Source organism: Homalodisca vitripennis, chromosome 3 (assembly GCF_021130785.1).
Source record: "Homalodisca vitripennis isolate AUS2020 chromosome 3, UT_GWSS_2.1, whole genome shotgun sequence".
NCBI classification, from domain to species: Eukaryota; Metazoa; Arthropoda; class Insecta; order Hemiptera; family Cicadellidae; genus Homalodisca; species Homalodisca vitripennis.
In genome coordinates this window covers 38974845-38989194 of record NC_060209.1, presented here as the reverse complement: position 1 = coordinate 38989194, position 14350 = coordinate 38974845, and the positions used below count along the sequence as shown (strand labels likewise).

General features: G+C 36.0%; 2 protein-coding genes across 3 annotated transcripts in view; one reads left to right on the top strand and one right to left on the bottom strand.

The window, feature by feature from the left end:
- The window catches only part of LOC124356821 (transcription factor AP-4), a 56759-nt gene that overhangs the window by 12371 nt on the left and 30038 nt on the right, over positions 1–14350 (bottom strand). The window lies entirely within an intron of this gene.
- On the top strand, positions 3223–8927 carry LOC124356822. Of its 2 annotated transcripts, none has more exons than XM_046808056.1 (3): positions 3223–3250; positions 6607–6760; positions 8295–8927. In XM_046808056.1, the coding sequence occupies exons 1-3, from the start codon at positions 3244–3246 to the stop codon at positions 8539–8541; spliced, it is 408 nt and encodes a 135-aa protein (XP_046664012.1). In that variant the 5' UTR covers positions 3223–3243; the 3' UTR covers positions 8542–8927. The 2 variants fall into 2 exon arrangements, with proteins under 2 accessions (XP_046664012.1, XP_046664011.1); XM_046808055.1 differs by lacking the exon at positions 3223–3250 and adding an exon at positions 4027–4823.

Genomic DNA, 14350 nt, shown 5'->3' with positions numbered 1-14350 from the left:
TAGTAAAAATGTGTTTTGTTAAATTATGTTTATAATTATTATTTTTAACAGTAGCGAGCGAGGACAGTTACGTAATGTATAGGTAGGATAAATATTCATGCTAAATCGTAAGATCATGATGACTTATATAGTTTTTTAGGAAAAAAAACAGACAGGCATAAAACAAAGCATTAATTTGTCCTAAGAATCGAAATCCTATGTATATGTTTGATATATGATGTATAATATAAACAACATGAGTACAATAAACAACCAGTGATACAGTGTGTATATTCTAATCAGGCTAAGTTGGTAGCACTGGAGGAGCTAAAGTTAAGATATCAGCTGTTGAGAACAGCTGCGAGTGGCGCAATCATCGTGTCAGCTGACAGCTCTCAAATGGATGATGTCGCTGCCGGCTGCCGAGCGGCACTCCGGCACAACAGACCGCAATCTATGTATACGAATGTGTGTTGTACTATAAATAGCAGCGCAAACATTGGCTAAGAACAACAGGGTACGTAAATACCTCATTACAATTACAACAATTAGTCGCACATGGTGGTGAAATCTGCGCAATAATTATAAAAATGTGGAAAAGAATTAACATTTTATAACCCTACCAGCTAAAGATCACCATTCCTTAAATAATACGAGTATACGACTCAAATCGGTAAATTCTCCTTTGTTACATATGAGGATGGATATTTATAAAAACTTCTCGAAAATATGGAGTAGCACGTGAAACCAACGAACTGAGAATTATCCTATTGCGAGTTATCAGAAAATTATCTTTTGTGACAACAAACTTACTCCCGATACAGTTACACACTGCTACTGCAGTGAGATGTTGGAAGTGTACAACGAAACATTACTACATGACTCAATTATCTCAGTTTTAATTAAAAATTCGAAAAAAAAACTTTTGAAGTCCAAACTCATTCAATTCTAGTTGAAAAAACAAACGGAATAGTACAAATTAAGCTGGAATAAAATCAGTTATAAAAAATGTTTATTCAACAATTTCAACTTTATATGGCAATTTTAGTTTCAGTAAATCCATTAAACTAGTAGAGTTGTAATTAAGTTTGCAAATGTAGTGAGTGGGGCCAGCGCGCGCGCACGCCGCGTACCGCTCAGCTGACAAGTCGTGACGTCAACCGCCACTCCAGCCGGGCGGGCTTTGTCTGCGATAGGTTGGGACACACATAACCGCACCGCGCCCGGACACGTCAGTCGGCCGTATGCTGGCCGTCATACGGTGAAAGAATTGCAGCGCAGTTTTCAACCTGCAAGTCCACACATGTCCGCACGACACCAGACCGTCGTGGCCGCACCGTGCCCGCCACCGTCAAACCGATATGTTTAGTTTGAATTTTGACGGGCACGGTTGCGGTCTACGAGCGGCATCATATGTTGTTTACTGTTGCGTTCTTCTTTTTAAAACTATTTAAGTAGTCTACACGTTCTATTTTAGTGAATTATTTAGTATAGCCTACTAACTCTACATCATGTGTTCGCGTATATAAAATCATATTTATTATTAAAAGTATTACATTTTCTTACCTTAGAGTAAAACTTGTCATATTTTCTTATTGTGCATATTTTCTTATTACAACAAAATTTGAAAACCATGTTGTACCTTAAGTGATTTTAAAACAAACTAAATTCGAATCACGAAAAACCTATAAATATTTTTCATTAATTTAAAAAATAAACAAGCATGTAATTATTTGCGCGAAAATCTATTTTTCTTTGATGTATTGAAGTTACTTGATACATTTATTCCGGTATTTTGTAAGGGTCATATTTAGAATGTTTCTATGACATTTTTATTTTTATTCTTTTCACTTTCAATAAAGTAAAAATAAAAAAATATTTTATTTACAATAAGATTTTCAAGCAAGAAAACCCATGTTAAAAAATAAATAATAATAATAAATCATTTAGTTCCCCATAATAACAAACTGAATATTACAAATAAATTTTATTGCCAGTTGCTTAATAATAAATTAATACTATGACATAACGTATAGCAGTAAATAACAAATACATAAAATGTTTTCTAATTACTTTATTTCTAATTTATGTACTTAGAGTAATAAAATATAAAAAAGTAGGTTACATCCTTTTAGATTTGTCTTTCTTTTTTTTTAAACTAATAATTAGGCCAATAGATTTACAAAATAAGGGAAATTTAGGTACCCCATAAGAGGCTGTGCCTGTGTTGGGGGATACTATATACAAAAAGGGTAAAAAATAAAAATAGCGGAATCGAGCAAGAATGAAATGATAAAAATGAGTTATTTTAGCTTATGTAGTAAATAATGTACTCTTACGTTTCAAAGTTTAAATTTAGTATAAACTAGTGTGCTGTATTAAACAAAAAGGATTTATGCATGATTTACAATTCAAATATTAGGCTTTACACATGTAACATTAAATATTATATTATAAATAATTATTTTATAATGCTCTAACGTGTCTATTTAAATATTATTATAACTTAGCAGACAAGACTAACCATACACTAATGTATTATCTTAAACAAATACTCAATTATCATTTTGACCGATCAACCATACTCTAATTTTTTTAGAGAATATATTTATGTTTCTACTATTTTTGACTAATTCTGGCAATAAATTATTTGTCCTCGGAGCTATAAAAGAAAAAACATTTTGTAAAATCTGTTTTTTGTAAGTTCTCCAGTATATATTTTACAAATATTTTACTATGTTTTACAAATTATTATAAAGGGCTTGCAACATGGCAAACTCTCTGGCATCACACTATAGCTCTTGGGTTTAATACAAAAAACACTAAATATACTGTTTATAGTCTATTTGACCGAAATTCGTTGCAATGAAACACAATGAACAAGAATTATAGGGATAAAAAATATAACCAGATAATGATATTTACAAATTTTACATACTAGCTGATTGTACAAAGCTTTACTGTAGCATTACAATGTTTCATTCATCACAGCGATTAATAAAAATAACAACAATGATATTAACAATTTTCTCAAGCAATACTTAATCTTCCGAATATTTTTTTAAAGTATCTGTCACTTCGAATTGAAAAGAAACATGCTCTAGTACAAACAGTGAGATTTGTTGCGCTCGGACTGCATACGGACATGTGTGGCCTCACGGTAACCGAGCTGAGCCCGCACCGACAATCGGCCGACTCACGTGTCGGGCACGGTGCGGTTATGTGTGTCCCAAACCTTACTCGGAGCCGCCGCCGCGCCGCGCGATGCAAGGTCAGCCATTTTTAAATATCGCCTCATCCCATCCCGTACTTTGCAGCGACACCCTTACAACTTAATGGTACCGATCTCGACACGGCCTCAATGAACCCCCACTTCATCACATCTCGTGAGGCTCAGCAGCAAACACAGATGTAGGACGTGCCAGTCCCCGTGCTAAGTGGTAAGCCGATAGATCAGTCGGTACACTACAAGCGAAGCCGCTGACTGAGCTCATACGAGACCTATCTAACTATTGGCACGAACCTAGAAATCTGGATATAGTGCAAATAAATTAACGCACTTAATACTGTATTTTTTTCTATTTTGACTGAAATAATAAGGTAACATACTCCCAACATGACGACGAAGATAGATTCCAATCCTCGAAACGTTGTGTTATAATACCTTAACGATGGCAAATGTCCGAAATCCTGTTATCCTTACAAACCACAAAGCAAAAAGTCTCGTGTGTTTTTACTCATCTCAAAGAGTAATGAGGTGCCATGAAAATAGCCCTAAATATCTCAAATTTAATGTCTTACTAACTATTTAATTCCCCAGTACTCTTCACTTGACATCATTCTTATACTCCGGTTTATGCTGTGCTTATACATTTCTCAGTGCGTTCATTAAACAACAAATCATTGAAGAAAAACAAATTCTAAGATTAAAAAAGTACTCAATAATTTGAAAACCTCGTAAAACATTTGATGGTACCCTGCAATATGCTGGAAGGTACAAGGATTGTATCAGGATTGTATGCTGGATTGTATCAGCTAACAATCCCAGCACTTTTGTGCCAGTTTTGCAGACCACAGCCATTTCTTTGATTTATTTGCTAACATAATATTTCATAATATTCAATGATTTAGCATAAAATATAATGTACAATTCGTAAAAGATTCATTATTTGTCACACTACTTAAATAATTTTTTGACAAATTGAACGTTTTTCTGAATGTCCAGTTGTACTTACTATTTATTACTAGTATAAGAACTAAATAGATAAGTAACATCATATGAAGTCAAAGACACAACAATCACTCATCAATGAACTGTTTATATACTTATAATTTATTTACATCAAATTTTTTATATATTACACGATATGATAATGCACGATATCAAGTAATATACAAATTTCAGTTAATAACAACTATTGGAAACATTTGATACTGTATTAATAAAACAATTTATCTGTAAAGGACCGTGTACGACAAAATTTTCATAACAGGACTAAAACTACGTGTAGAAACATACTAGAGACGCGCGGCAAGAACAGCCTTGGGCGCACTGGGCTTCTCAGTCTGGCCAACGCAACAAAAAAATCCCGCGCGGAGTGAGGCTGACATACCTGTGCCAGTTAGAACTAAACAAGCCATGGCTGTGGCATCTCCGAACTGTGGTGCGGAACAGTTCGATATACCAGGGTTTATCAAGCAGGTGAAGCAAATGCCTGCGATATGGAATACGGCTTCCAGCGACCACGGCGTCAAACACAAAATGGCGACCGCTTGGCGTCAAGTCTGCATTACCAGCTGGCCCGACTTCAACACGTGGTCGGCAGATGATAAGCGGATTAGATGTACGTATACTTTACTACTGCACTTGCATGTGTACTTAGAGCGTTTAGGTAATTGTATTCATTGTTTGAGCAATAAATAAGTACATTACCTATTAACTGTATTCCGTTGATAGTAATATTTTATTACCCCGTATCATAACCTAACTCTGAAGTTTTACACAATACCGGATAACAATAATACATTGATAAAATACAAATTCGTTCATCACAATGTACTCTACTACATATAACATGTCCTGGCTGACCCATTTATCAATGGCGAACAAAAACAATGAAAGATAAGGACATTTAATTTTGTACATCCATCTTGTGTCCTAGGAACAACACAAAAAGGATTTTTCTTTCCAACCTGGGTCTACCCTACTGAACTTGAAAGTTGCAAAATATTCCCATAAGAAATTCATTGCAGCAAACGTGTTATTAATACAAGATTCAATTACATTCAAGCATTGATACATAGTGGTATCAATGATTGTCAATTACCACTACTAATTTCACTCAATTCCTATATTATTAAAGTATTTGCTTACAAAATAATGAATAAATCCAGAAAAAAGTGAATATATTTTATTTATAAGATGTCATCAATATTATTAAAAATTAAATGCTTTTGTTTGTAACCACACCACCTGAGAACAGCTTGATTGATTTTTTTTAATGTTTATAATAATCCAACTAGGTTTTTATAGAACAAAATTCAGAAAAGTTGGATGTATTATCCCACTGAAAAGAGCAATGTTTAGAGTTTTGAGAATAGTAGTGTAATGCCTAAATAAATGACAATAACATGATTTACCTTTTACTATATGACAGTGAGTATTCTGTACATTATTTTAACATTTCTATAAAATTCAATTAGGCTTTGTGACAAAAATTATTAATGTGTGGATGTAAAGTAAATGATAATAGATTCTCTTGACATTGTGGCATGAGCTACTTATAGTAGCTGAATCAATAAACAAATGTGACAAGCAATAACATAACTCAATGAGCCATTGCTTCCATGAACATAATTTGAGAAGCACAGCAAGCGTCCGATCATTACACATGGAATCACCAGTCACCAGACACAAAATGCTTCAATTTAAAAAGCATTAATTCTGTTCTACAGAAATATCATTCTTTTACGTAGCTATGTAACTGCTCTATTCGTGAGAAAATAACTTAAACACTATCAACGTTTTATTAAAATCAGAATTTGAATAAAAAGTCACATATTTTATTATTATTTTCTCTACGAGGGTTCATTTCTGGCTGGTTTAAACCTTTCAGTTAACCCCACACTAGGTACAGCATAAACCGATGTCCTTTAAATCTGAGCAACCTTATGGATGTCCAGGGGAGGCACATCACTAACCACAAATGTTGAGATTCTGGGACGCAAGAGTAATTCTATAGGTCTAGTCTACTGTGAGAGATGACTGTTGGAGTTGGTGGGGTCTATTCCCTAAGAGCCAAAGGTTCTTGCCAGCATAGACAAGGCGTGCCAACCCATGCCTGCTTTGACTGGAGAGGCTGGTTCGGAGCAGGCCTCTCCTTTTTCCGAGGGGACATGACTTGAGATTAGTGGCTTAAACTTTACCTCATGAATCTCGACAAGGAGGTGGTCCCTACTCCCAACCTTACCCATCCAAATATCCTGTCACTCCGGAAGCAGTGCAAAGGTCCTTATAGGACAAGGTTCAATATTCTAAGCTTCTTGTCCTAAAAGAACATAGGTTTAAGATTCCAATAGTTATAATAAGAACAACAAAGTTCTAAACCATTGTCATGTATCTATCAGGTTTGGAGCTGCAAAAAAGATGGAAGGACTTGCAGCAGACTTTTGTCAGAGACTATCTCAAACAGAAACGGGCAGGAAGCAGAGATCTGAGGAAATCAAGGAACCAGTACTATGATCAGCTGGACTTCTTAGTCCCCACAATCAAGTTTCCAGGGTGAGTGAAGAGGAAAAGATATCAGATGTTTGTGCTACTAGAGAGAGCTGCCATTGTTGCAACTGATTCATTGATGTAACAGATTGGGTATTACCAGATTGTGCTATACATTTGATGTTTAATACCTTTTTACACTTAGTTTTGGTTTTAGGGACTTATTTTACTGACCAAAGTACAACTCATGACAAGGCGACATTTTCAAATTGCAATAAACACTGAGATAATAATGAACATTTTAAATATTTACTCACTATACTCAAGCGGGTTACGCCAAACTTTCTTCATTAAATTGTGAAATTGGATTTTCAGTCACATTTTGTGGGGGAATTGAGTTCCACATAAAAAAATACATTTTATAGGAATCAACATTTGAGCTAAGAAATTGGTAAAACCTTGAAGAACATTATTTAATTATTGAAAGAAACCAATTCCTCTAAAGATATATCATTGTATTTTCACAAAATGGAACTTTATCTACTTTTTTATAGTTCCATTACAAAACTTATTAACTTGTCCCAATTGCTAATTTTTAACTTGCTAATTTGAGTATTGACAGCAAATATGTTTTTAACATAGTTTGAGAACATTTCCCACGCATTTTGTACATGCAAATTATTGCTAAAAGAACTATTTTCCATGTAACACTTACTTTGGAACACAAAAATAAGAATCAAAAGATGCAAAATCAAGCTTTAAGGGAAACAAGATAGTTTCCAGACTACTTTTTGTGTTAGTTTGAGAACAGAGGGATACATTCTTTGTCATGCTGAAGGATCAAACCGCTTATATGCAATCCATGACTTACTCATTTATTTGAGTACTCTTTATTGACTACATTGCCTTTTTAAATTTGTGTAATTGTCCATCCTTCTGCGTGATACTTTTAGATAGAAAGGTCCTGGAGACTAGAAACTTGGATCATAGGTTTCTTCTCTTGGCTCAAAGGGACAACACTATTGATAATAGGGGTAAAAGGTTAAAAGGAGCCTGAGCGATAACTCTTTCATTAAGCTCTACCGGATTTTTCAATATTCTGTTGTATCCGTCTATATTTTATTCGCACATAATGTTATCACTCAAAGTTTCAAATGGAGAAATTGAAACTTATTAAGGCCAGCAAAGAGTGTTTAACAATATTACTGAAGCACTTGTTTAATCTTGTAAAATTTTTTTGCATTCAATAAATCTCTACCACATAGGCGTACTTTCGTCATTTCAGAGGATTCACTGATGTCACTTTTTAAATGTAAAAACAAATCACAAAATGTTTTAAAACCGGTTTTGAAACTTGGAAGGAAAAATTGCACTTAACTTTGTAATAATGAACATGAATAGCTGATTCACTAGCTGGCCAAGTGATTATAAATCATTTTATTAATACATCTTATTCTTTACATATTCATTACTGTAACATGTATTCGTTTTTGAAATTTCTACTATAAATAATACATTATTGTTAGTTTTTAACTTGCCATTTTGATGGCCTTGCATTGGATCTGAGTATTTATTACTGAAAAACAATTTATTGATACAGAAAGGGAGACTCGGAGACAGAACAGAATCCAGCCAAGAAACCCAGGCTGGAGACTTACGCAGATACAGATGCAGAGAGTGAAGAGGACAGACACTTCCTGTTATCCCTGGTGTCTTTCATGCGGGAAGTCCCTAGGAGCTCAAAGCTAGCCCTCAGGGCAGACATGCTACAACTGATCACCAAGTATACAAAGACTGACCATCCATCTGTACCCCAGTTGGACACTACAAATTCTCCCCAGTACTGAAAAACGTCATACTCCATCACTACGAACCCATACTTATATTATGGAGGCTTTGGAAGAAAATTAAATTGCTTATAAAGTCTTGTCTATTGGCTTAGATTTGGCAAATTTCAAAACAAGTGTTAAGAGCAATGAAGCTAAAATATTGTAAATGTATAGTTGCATACCATAAATAATTTCAGCCCTGATCATGACAAGAAACTGTAAAATACTCTGAGGTATTTCTAAGTCACTTTTACTTTTTAAGTTCTGTTGTTTAGTAGGCTATAGAAATTTCCTGAACAGTACCCACCCACTCTCCTGTATATCTTGTGCAGGTATTGTATTAATACATATTGTATTTATTGTACGACAATTATTTTGAATAAACTTATTTGTATAAACTGTCAGAACTTAATACGTCTTTCCAAACCTTTCACTTACAACATTAATTCAAAGGAGGTATGTGTTTTAGGTAAACTATGCATTACCATTTGATGTTTAATATTGTGATCTTTGGTAACTCAAAAATCCTTCGTCAAGTTCATTAACAATATGACAAAAAGATTCTCTTACAGAGTTAAAGTAAAGTCATTCGCTAAGAACTGGAGTAGTACTAATAATCATGTTGTGTTTAGGTAGTACACCTAAGATATGAGATTACTCATAGCTAGATTGTAACAGTTTGTTATAAAACTTATGAGTGTACAATAACTATGCAATCAGCAATGACTAACTATGGATTATTTTACACAATCAGTAAATAAACAAGTAAGTTTTTTTTCAAATTTAGTAATGTTTAAAAGGTTACACGTGTTTTTGTTAAATGAGGAAATTGCAAAATTTTAGCCAGACATATACCAAGGTAACTATTTAAAATGTTTTGGTTACATTTTTATTCCAGAGAACCAGTTTATTCTTATATTTTAATTTTTATGTTTTTAATAACTAATGAATAATAATTGTTTTTATATAAAATGGTTTTGTCCTAAAAGATAGTTTTATTTTGATATAATAGTACTATTTTGATATAATTGTACTATTAACATCTTACTTTAATTAAATTATTTGAAACCATAAACCACATCTGCAAATATTTTTGCTCAAAAGTTTAAACTAGATAATATCTTAATCTTTACGTTCTAGTACTATGGGAGGCGAAATACAATGCCTAAAATGTAGTGTGGGAATCCCCAGTAGGATTCACTTCTGCTGGTTTATATCTTCCTACATGGGTAAACCATAGACTGATGTGTCAAATCTGGGCAGCCTCATGGATGCACAGGAGTGACACATCACTGACAAATAATGTTGAGTTATTGGGGTGCAAGGGTAGATCCTAGTTCTACTGGAGTTGATGTAGGTGCACTCAAACTTCTCATCTGGTACATTTAATGTTTAGTTGGATTATCATCCTCAAAAATGCCCAAAGAAAGTTCCTTCAAAGTCACAAATTTTAATCTTCTTCTCTAACAAAACTTTTTATGTTTATTAACAATGTGTTATTAATCTTGCTTTAGTTACAATAAGTATGTAAACTCAATTCAAATCCGACAATTGTTAGTGTTGTTTTTGCTAACATAAAAGATTAACAAAAAGTTAAACACTAAAACATTGTATGCTAAGTTGTACTATTTTTCAATAATATTATTTGTCTGAACAAAGATAATTTTAGATATTTATGATCACGACAACATCCTCTTTGATACAAATATTTCTTATCAAGTTTTAATTGCAATTCGAAGAAAAAGCCCAGTTGTGAGTCATGCAAGGCCGGAAGCTGGATGATCTAGCCAGATTACTAGTTGCCAAACTGTGCAACCCTCTAGTGTAAAGTTACAGCACAGCAGTGTAAGTGTTAAAGGCAGTTGGTAACCAGAACATAAGAGCATACAACCCCTGCCCCATTTGACTGGAGAGGCTGGTACAGAGCTGACCTACCCTTCTTACATGTATCCTAATTCTTCATCATGGATCTTGGGGAAATTACCCCTATCTCCAACCTTAATTGTCCTAAATATCCTGTCACTCTTGAACCAATTCAGATTATCTCCCATCTACTACAACAGATCATCCACAACGACAATTGGGTGCAGGTGCAGACTAATGACAACATTTAGATAGTGGTTCCAACAAATGGTAATCATATTCTATTTTCCTCTTAAACGTAAATGATTTGAAATACATGCTATTCAGGTTGCAAATATTTTCGCAATAAATTAAAGAAGTTACTCTCTAATTAAATGTTACTTTTTCACCAATGAGACGCAGTAATTACAAAACTAGAAGTGGAGACCTATTAGTTATAGCTGATGAGAAATTATAATTAGATTAACTCTTTCACAACCAGCACCCACGTAGAAAGATATTTTAAGAATCTGAAGTAGAAATATCCTGTTTGGCTAAAGTATTTATACTTCAAAGCGCTTTTTATATTAAACTATTTCATTGTCGTCAGTACACATACAGCATGTGCAGTAAGACAACAAAGTATGAAATTACTCAAATGTTGAAAAACACTACAGAATGTTTATGAAATTCACAAATTCACAATTAAAAGTGCAGACTTATAAAAACACATCACGAAACACTTTCCAAAAGAAGAAATACTGAAAAGGAATTCCCAAACCAATTAGTGCTTTAGAGGTATTGCCTTGTTTGGCAGAGGTAATTGGAAAGTGAACGAGGGCAGGCGAGGTGCCCGTGAATGATGTATATTGGGGCCAACTACGCCGCCGCTGCAGTGTTGGTATTGACAGTTCGGGACGTTGACCGTACACGATCACTGAGCTGGGTAATTGACGACTAACCTGACACTTCACGCGTAGTAGATGATGTATATTGGGACCTACTACGCCGCCGCTGCAGTGTTGGTATTGACAGTTCGGGACGTTGACCGTACACGATCGCTCGGCTGGATAATTGACGGCTAACCTAGCTGCAGTGTTGGTATTGACAGTTCGGGACGTTGACCGTAGATGGTGTATATAATTGACGACTACTACGCCGCCGCTGCAGTGTTGGTATTGACAGTTCGGGACGTTGACCGTACACGATCGCTCGGCCTGGATAATTGACGACTAACCTAGCTTGCAGTGTTGGTATTGACATTCGGGACGTTGACCGCACACGATCGCTCGGCTGGATAATTGACGACTAACCTAGCTGCAGTGTTGGTATTGACAGTTCGGTATGTAGTAGTGGATGTAGCTGGTTCTCTACAGTGGCAAGATTAGCCTAATTGCAACTACGAGAATGGGGTTGATAAATCAAATTAAAAATTGAAGGAGATTATACCAATGAGTAGGTGAGTATATTAATGCATCATGCTATTCTGCGTAGTTATACAATTTAAAAGTTTTTAGCAGTACACAAATATATGAGAACAATAGTTAAGACATTTAAGTAATTTTAGTCTTACCAAATTACCGGCGTTACTAATAGATCAAGATGATACACACCTGCAACAGAAAATGTCTTTATTGTTGTAGCCGAAGAAGAAAAAAATAATCATAAAGACTGTTACAGAGGTTGCAACTTCGAACTAGCTTCATACGAAGTCAATGGGTCATTAGAAAATAAGTCTTTGATTATATGCAACCATATTTTAAACAATTAAAGCAATTTTAAAGCGATTGCTGAATAGTTTCGAGAGACAATTATGCAAGTGGATACATTTAGCACCTCGTGAAATGTACTCAGAATGTGAGCAAGAGTGCCAACAGCCTGGCAGATAGTGCGTGCTGTCTGTGACTATATACAGAGATATGCCCGGAATGCGTGACTATATACAGATATATGCCCGGAATGCGTGACTATATACAGAGATATGCCCGGAATGCGTGACTATATACAGAGATATGCCCGGATTGCGTGACTATATACAGAGATATGCCCGGAATGCGTGACTATATACAGAGATATGCCCGGAATGCATGAATGTATACATAGATATGCCCGGGATGCATGAATGTATACATAGATATGCCCGGAATGCGTGACTATATACAGAGAGCCCGGAATTCGTGTGGTGAGACACAGGGCAATCTAGGGCAGTCAAACACTATGGACGTCCAGTACGTAGTCTGACTGTAAGAGAGACTGCAAGAGTACCGGCAGCCTGGCAGTCTGTGCGTCATGGCTGTGACCATATACAGAGACAGACAGCGTCAAATCTGTCCATCCGGAATGTGTGTGGCGAGATCCTGCACCGGCTAGGTTAGTCAGTCACACACGAACAACTTGTCGCACACAGTTAGACTGTAAGCAAGAAGTGCCGGCAGCCTGGCAGTCGGTGCGTCATGGCTGTGACCATATACAGAGACAGACAGACAGCGCCAAATCTGTCCATCCGGAATGTGTGTGGCGAGATCCTGCACCGGCTAGGTTAGTCAGTCACACACGAACAACTTGTCGCACACAGTTAGACTGTAAGCAAGAAGTGCCGGCAGCCTGGCAGTCGGTGCGTCATGGCTGTGACCATATACAGAGACAGACAGCTCCAAATCTGTCCATCCGGAATGTGTGTGGCGAGATCCTGCACCGGCTAGGTTAGTCAGTCACACACGAACAACTTGTCGCACACAGTTAGACTGTAAGCAAGAAGTGCCGGCAGCCTGGCAGTCGGTGCGCCATGGCTGTGACCATATACAGAGACAGACAGCGCCAAATCTGTCCATCCGGAATGTGTGTGGCGAGATCCTGCACCGGCTAGGTTAGTCAGTCACACACGAACAACTTGTCGCACACAGTTAGACTGTAAGCAAGAAGTGCCGGCAGCCTGGCAGTCGGTGCGCCATGGCTGTGACCATATACAGAGACAGACAGCGCCAAATCTGTCCGTATGGTGTATGTGTATTGATACAAGTCAAAAACACATTGGTACCTCAACATCGCATATTGGCATTTCACTAACAAAACATACTAAACCAAAGGTGTATTATTACTAAGGGTACATTAATATACATACGTACAAAGAAAATAACTTATGTAACAGAATTCAATAGAGAATAAGAATTTTATTAACCTTTGCGATAGTTATGTTCCATAATGTAAATACGATATATAAATATGTGTGGAAAATACAAATGTTACAATGAAATTCTTCTACACATATAATACAGTGTAGAATTGATTTATTTGATATACCGTATGAATAAAAGTAAAATATATGAATGTGAATATGTTAAATACTTAATTTTAGAATTTTTACGTTGTTTTAGATGCGTATTCAAACAGGTGTTTTTTAAAGTTACGTAACGAAGCTTAGCTCACATCATAAAGCTGTAAACGAATAAATGGAAAAGTGTGACAAACACTGCCATTTATAATAATATTGTAAACATAATTTGTCCGACGTAATATTCTAAGTTTAATAACGTAAATGTTAGCTGGAGTTGACTGGAACGGCCCACACCTCAGTTCTAAGAATAACCGAGGACAAGCGTTACACAATGTTGTGGTACAGGTATACCGCTGTGAGCTGGGCCGGCCGGTAGAAAGTTGGGGTCAAGAAACTGATTCTAGGCGGCGCCACCGACACAGCTGTTCGGTGAGTCACCGACAAGTCAGCTGATCGGCATTTATATTTACACGGATACAGGCAAAACGTCACGCTAACCTTCTTCCCGACATTCTTAGAATGGTTTTTTAGGCTGTCAACTTTTAGAATAGGCATTGGCAACGATCAAGCCTAGCTCACTTGCAGACGTCAACAACATCGCCGAATCACAATAATGGAGGCAAATCGCTTCAGGTGGAGACCTCAATAGATTATGCAAAGTTCACCACGCGATGGCTGCTGATGGTAAGCTACCGGAAGGAAGCGAGAAGG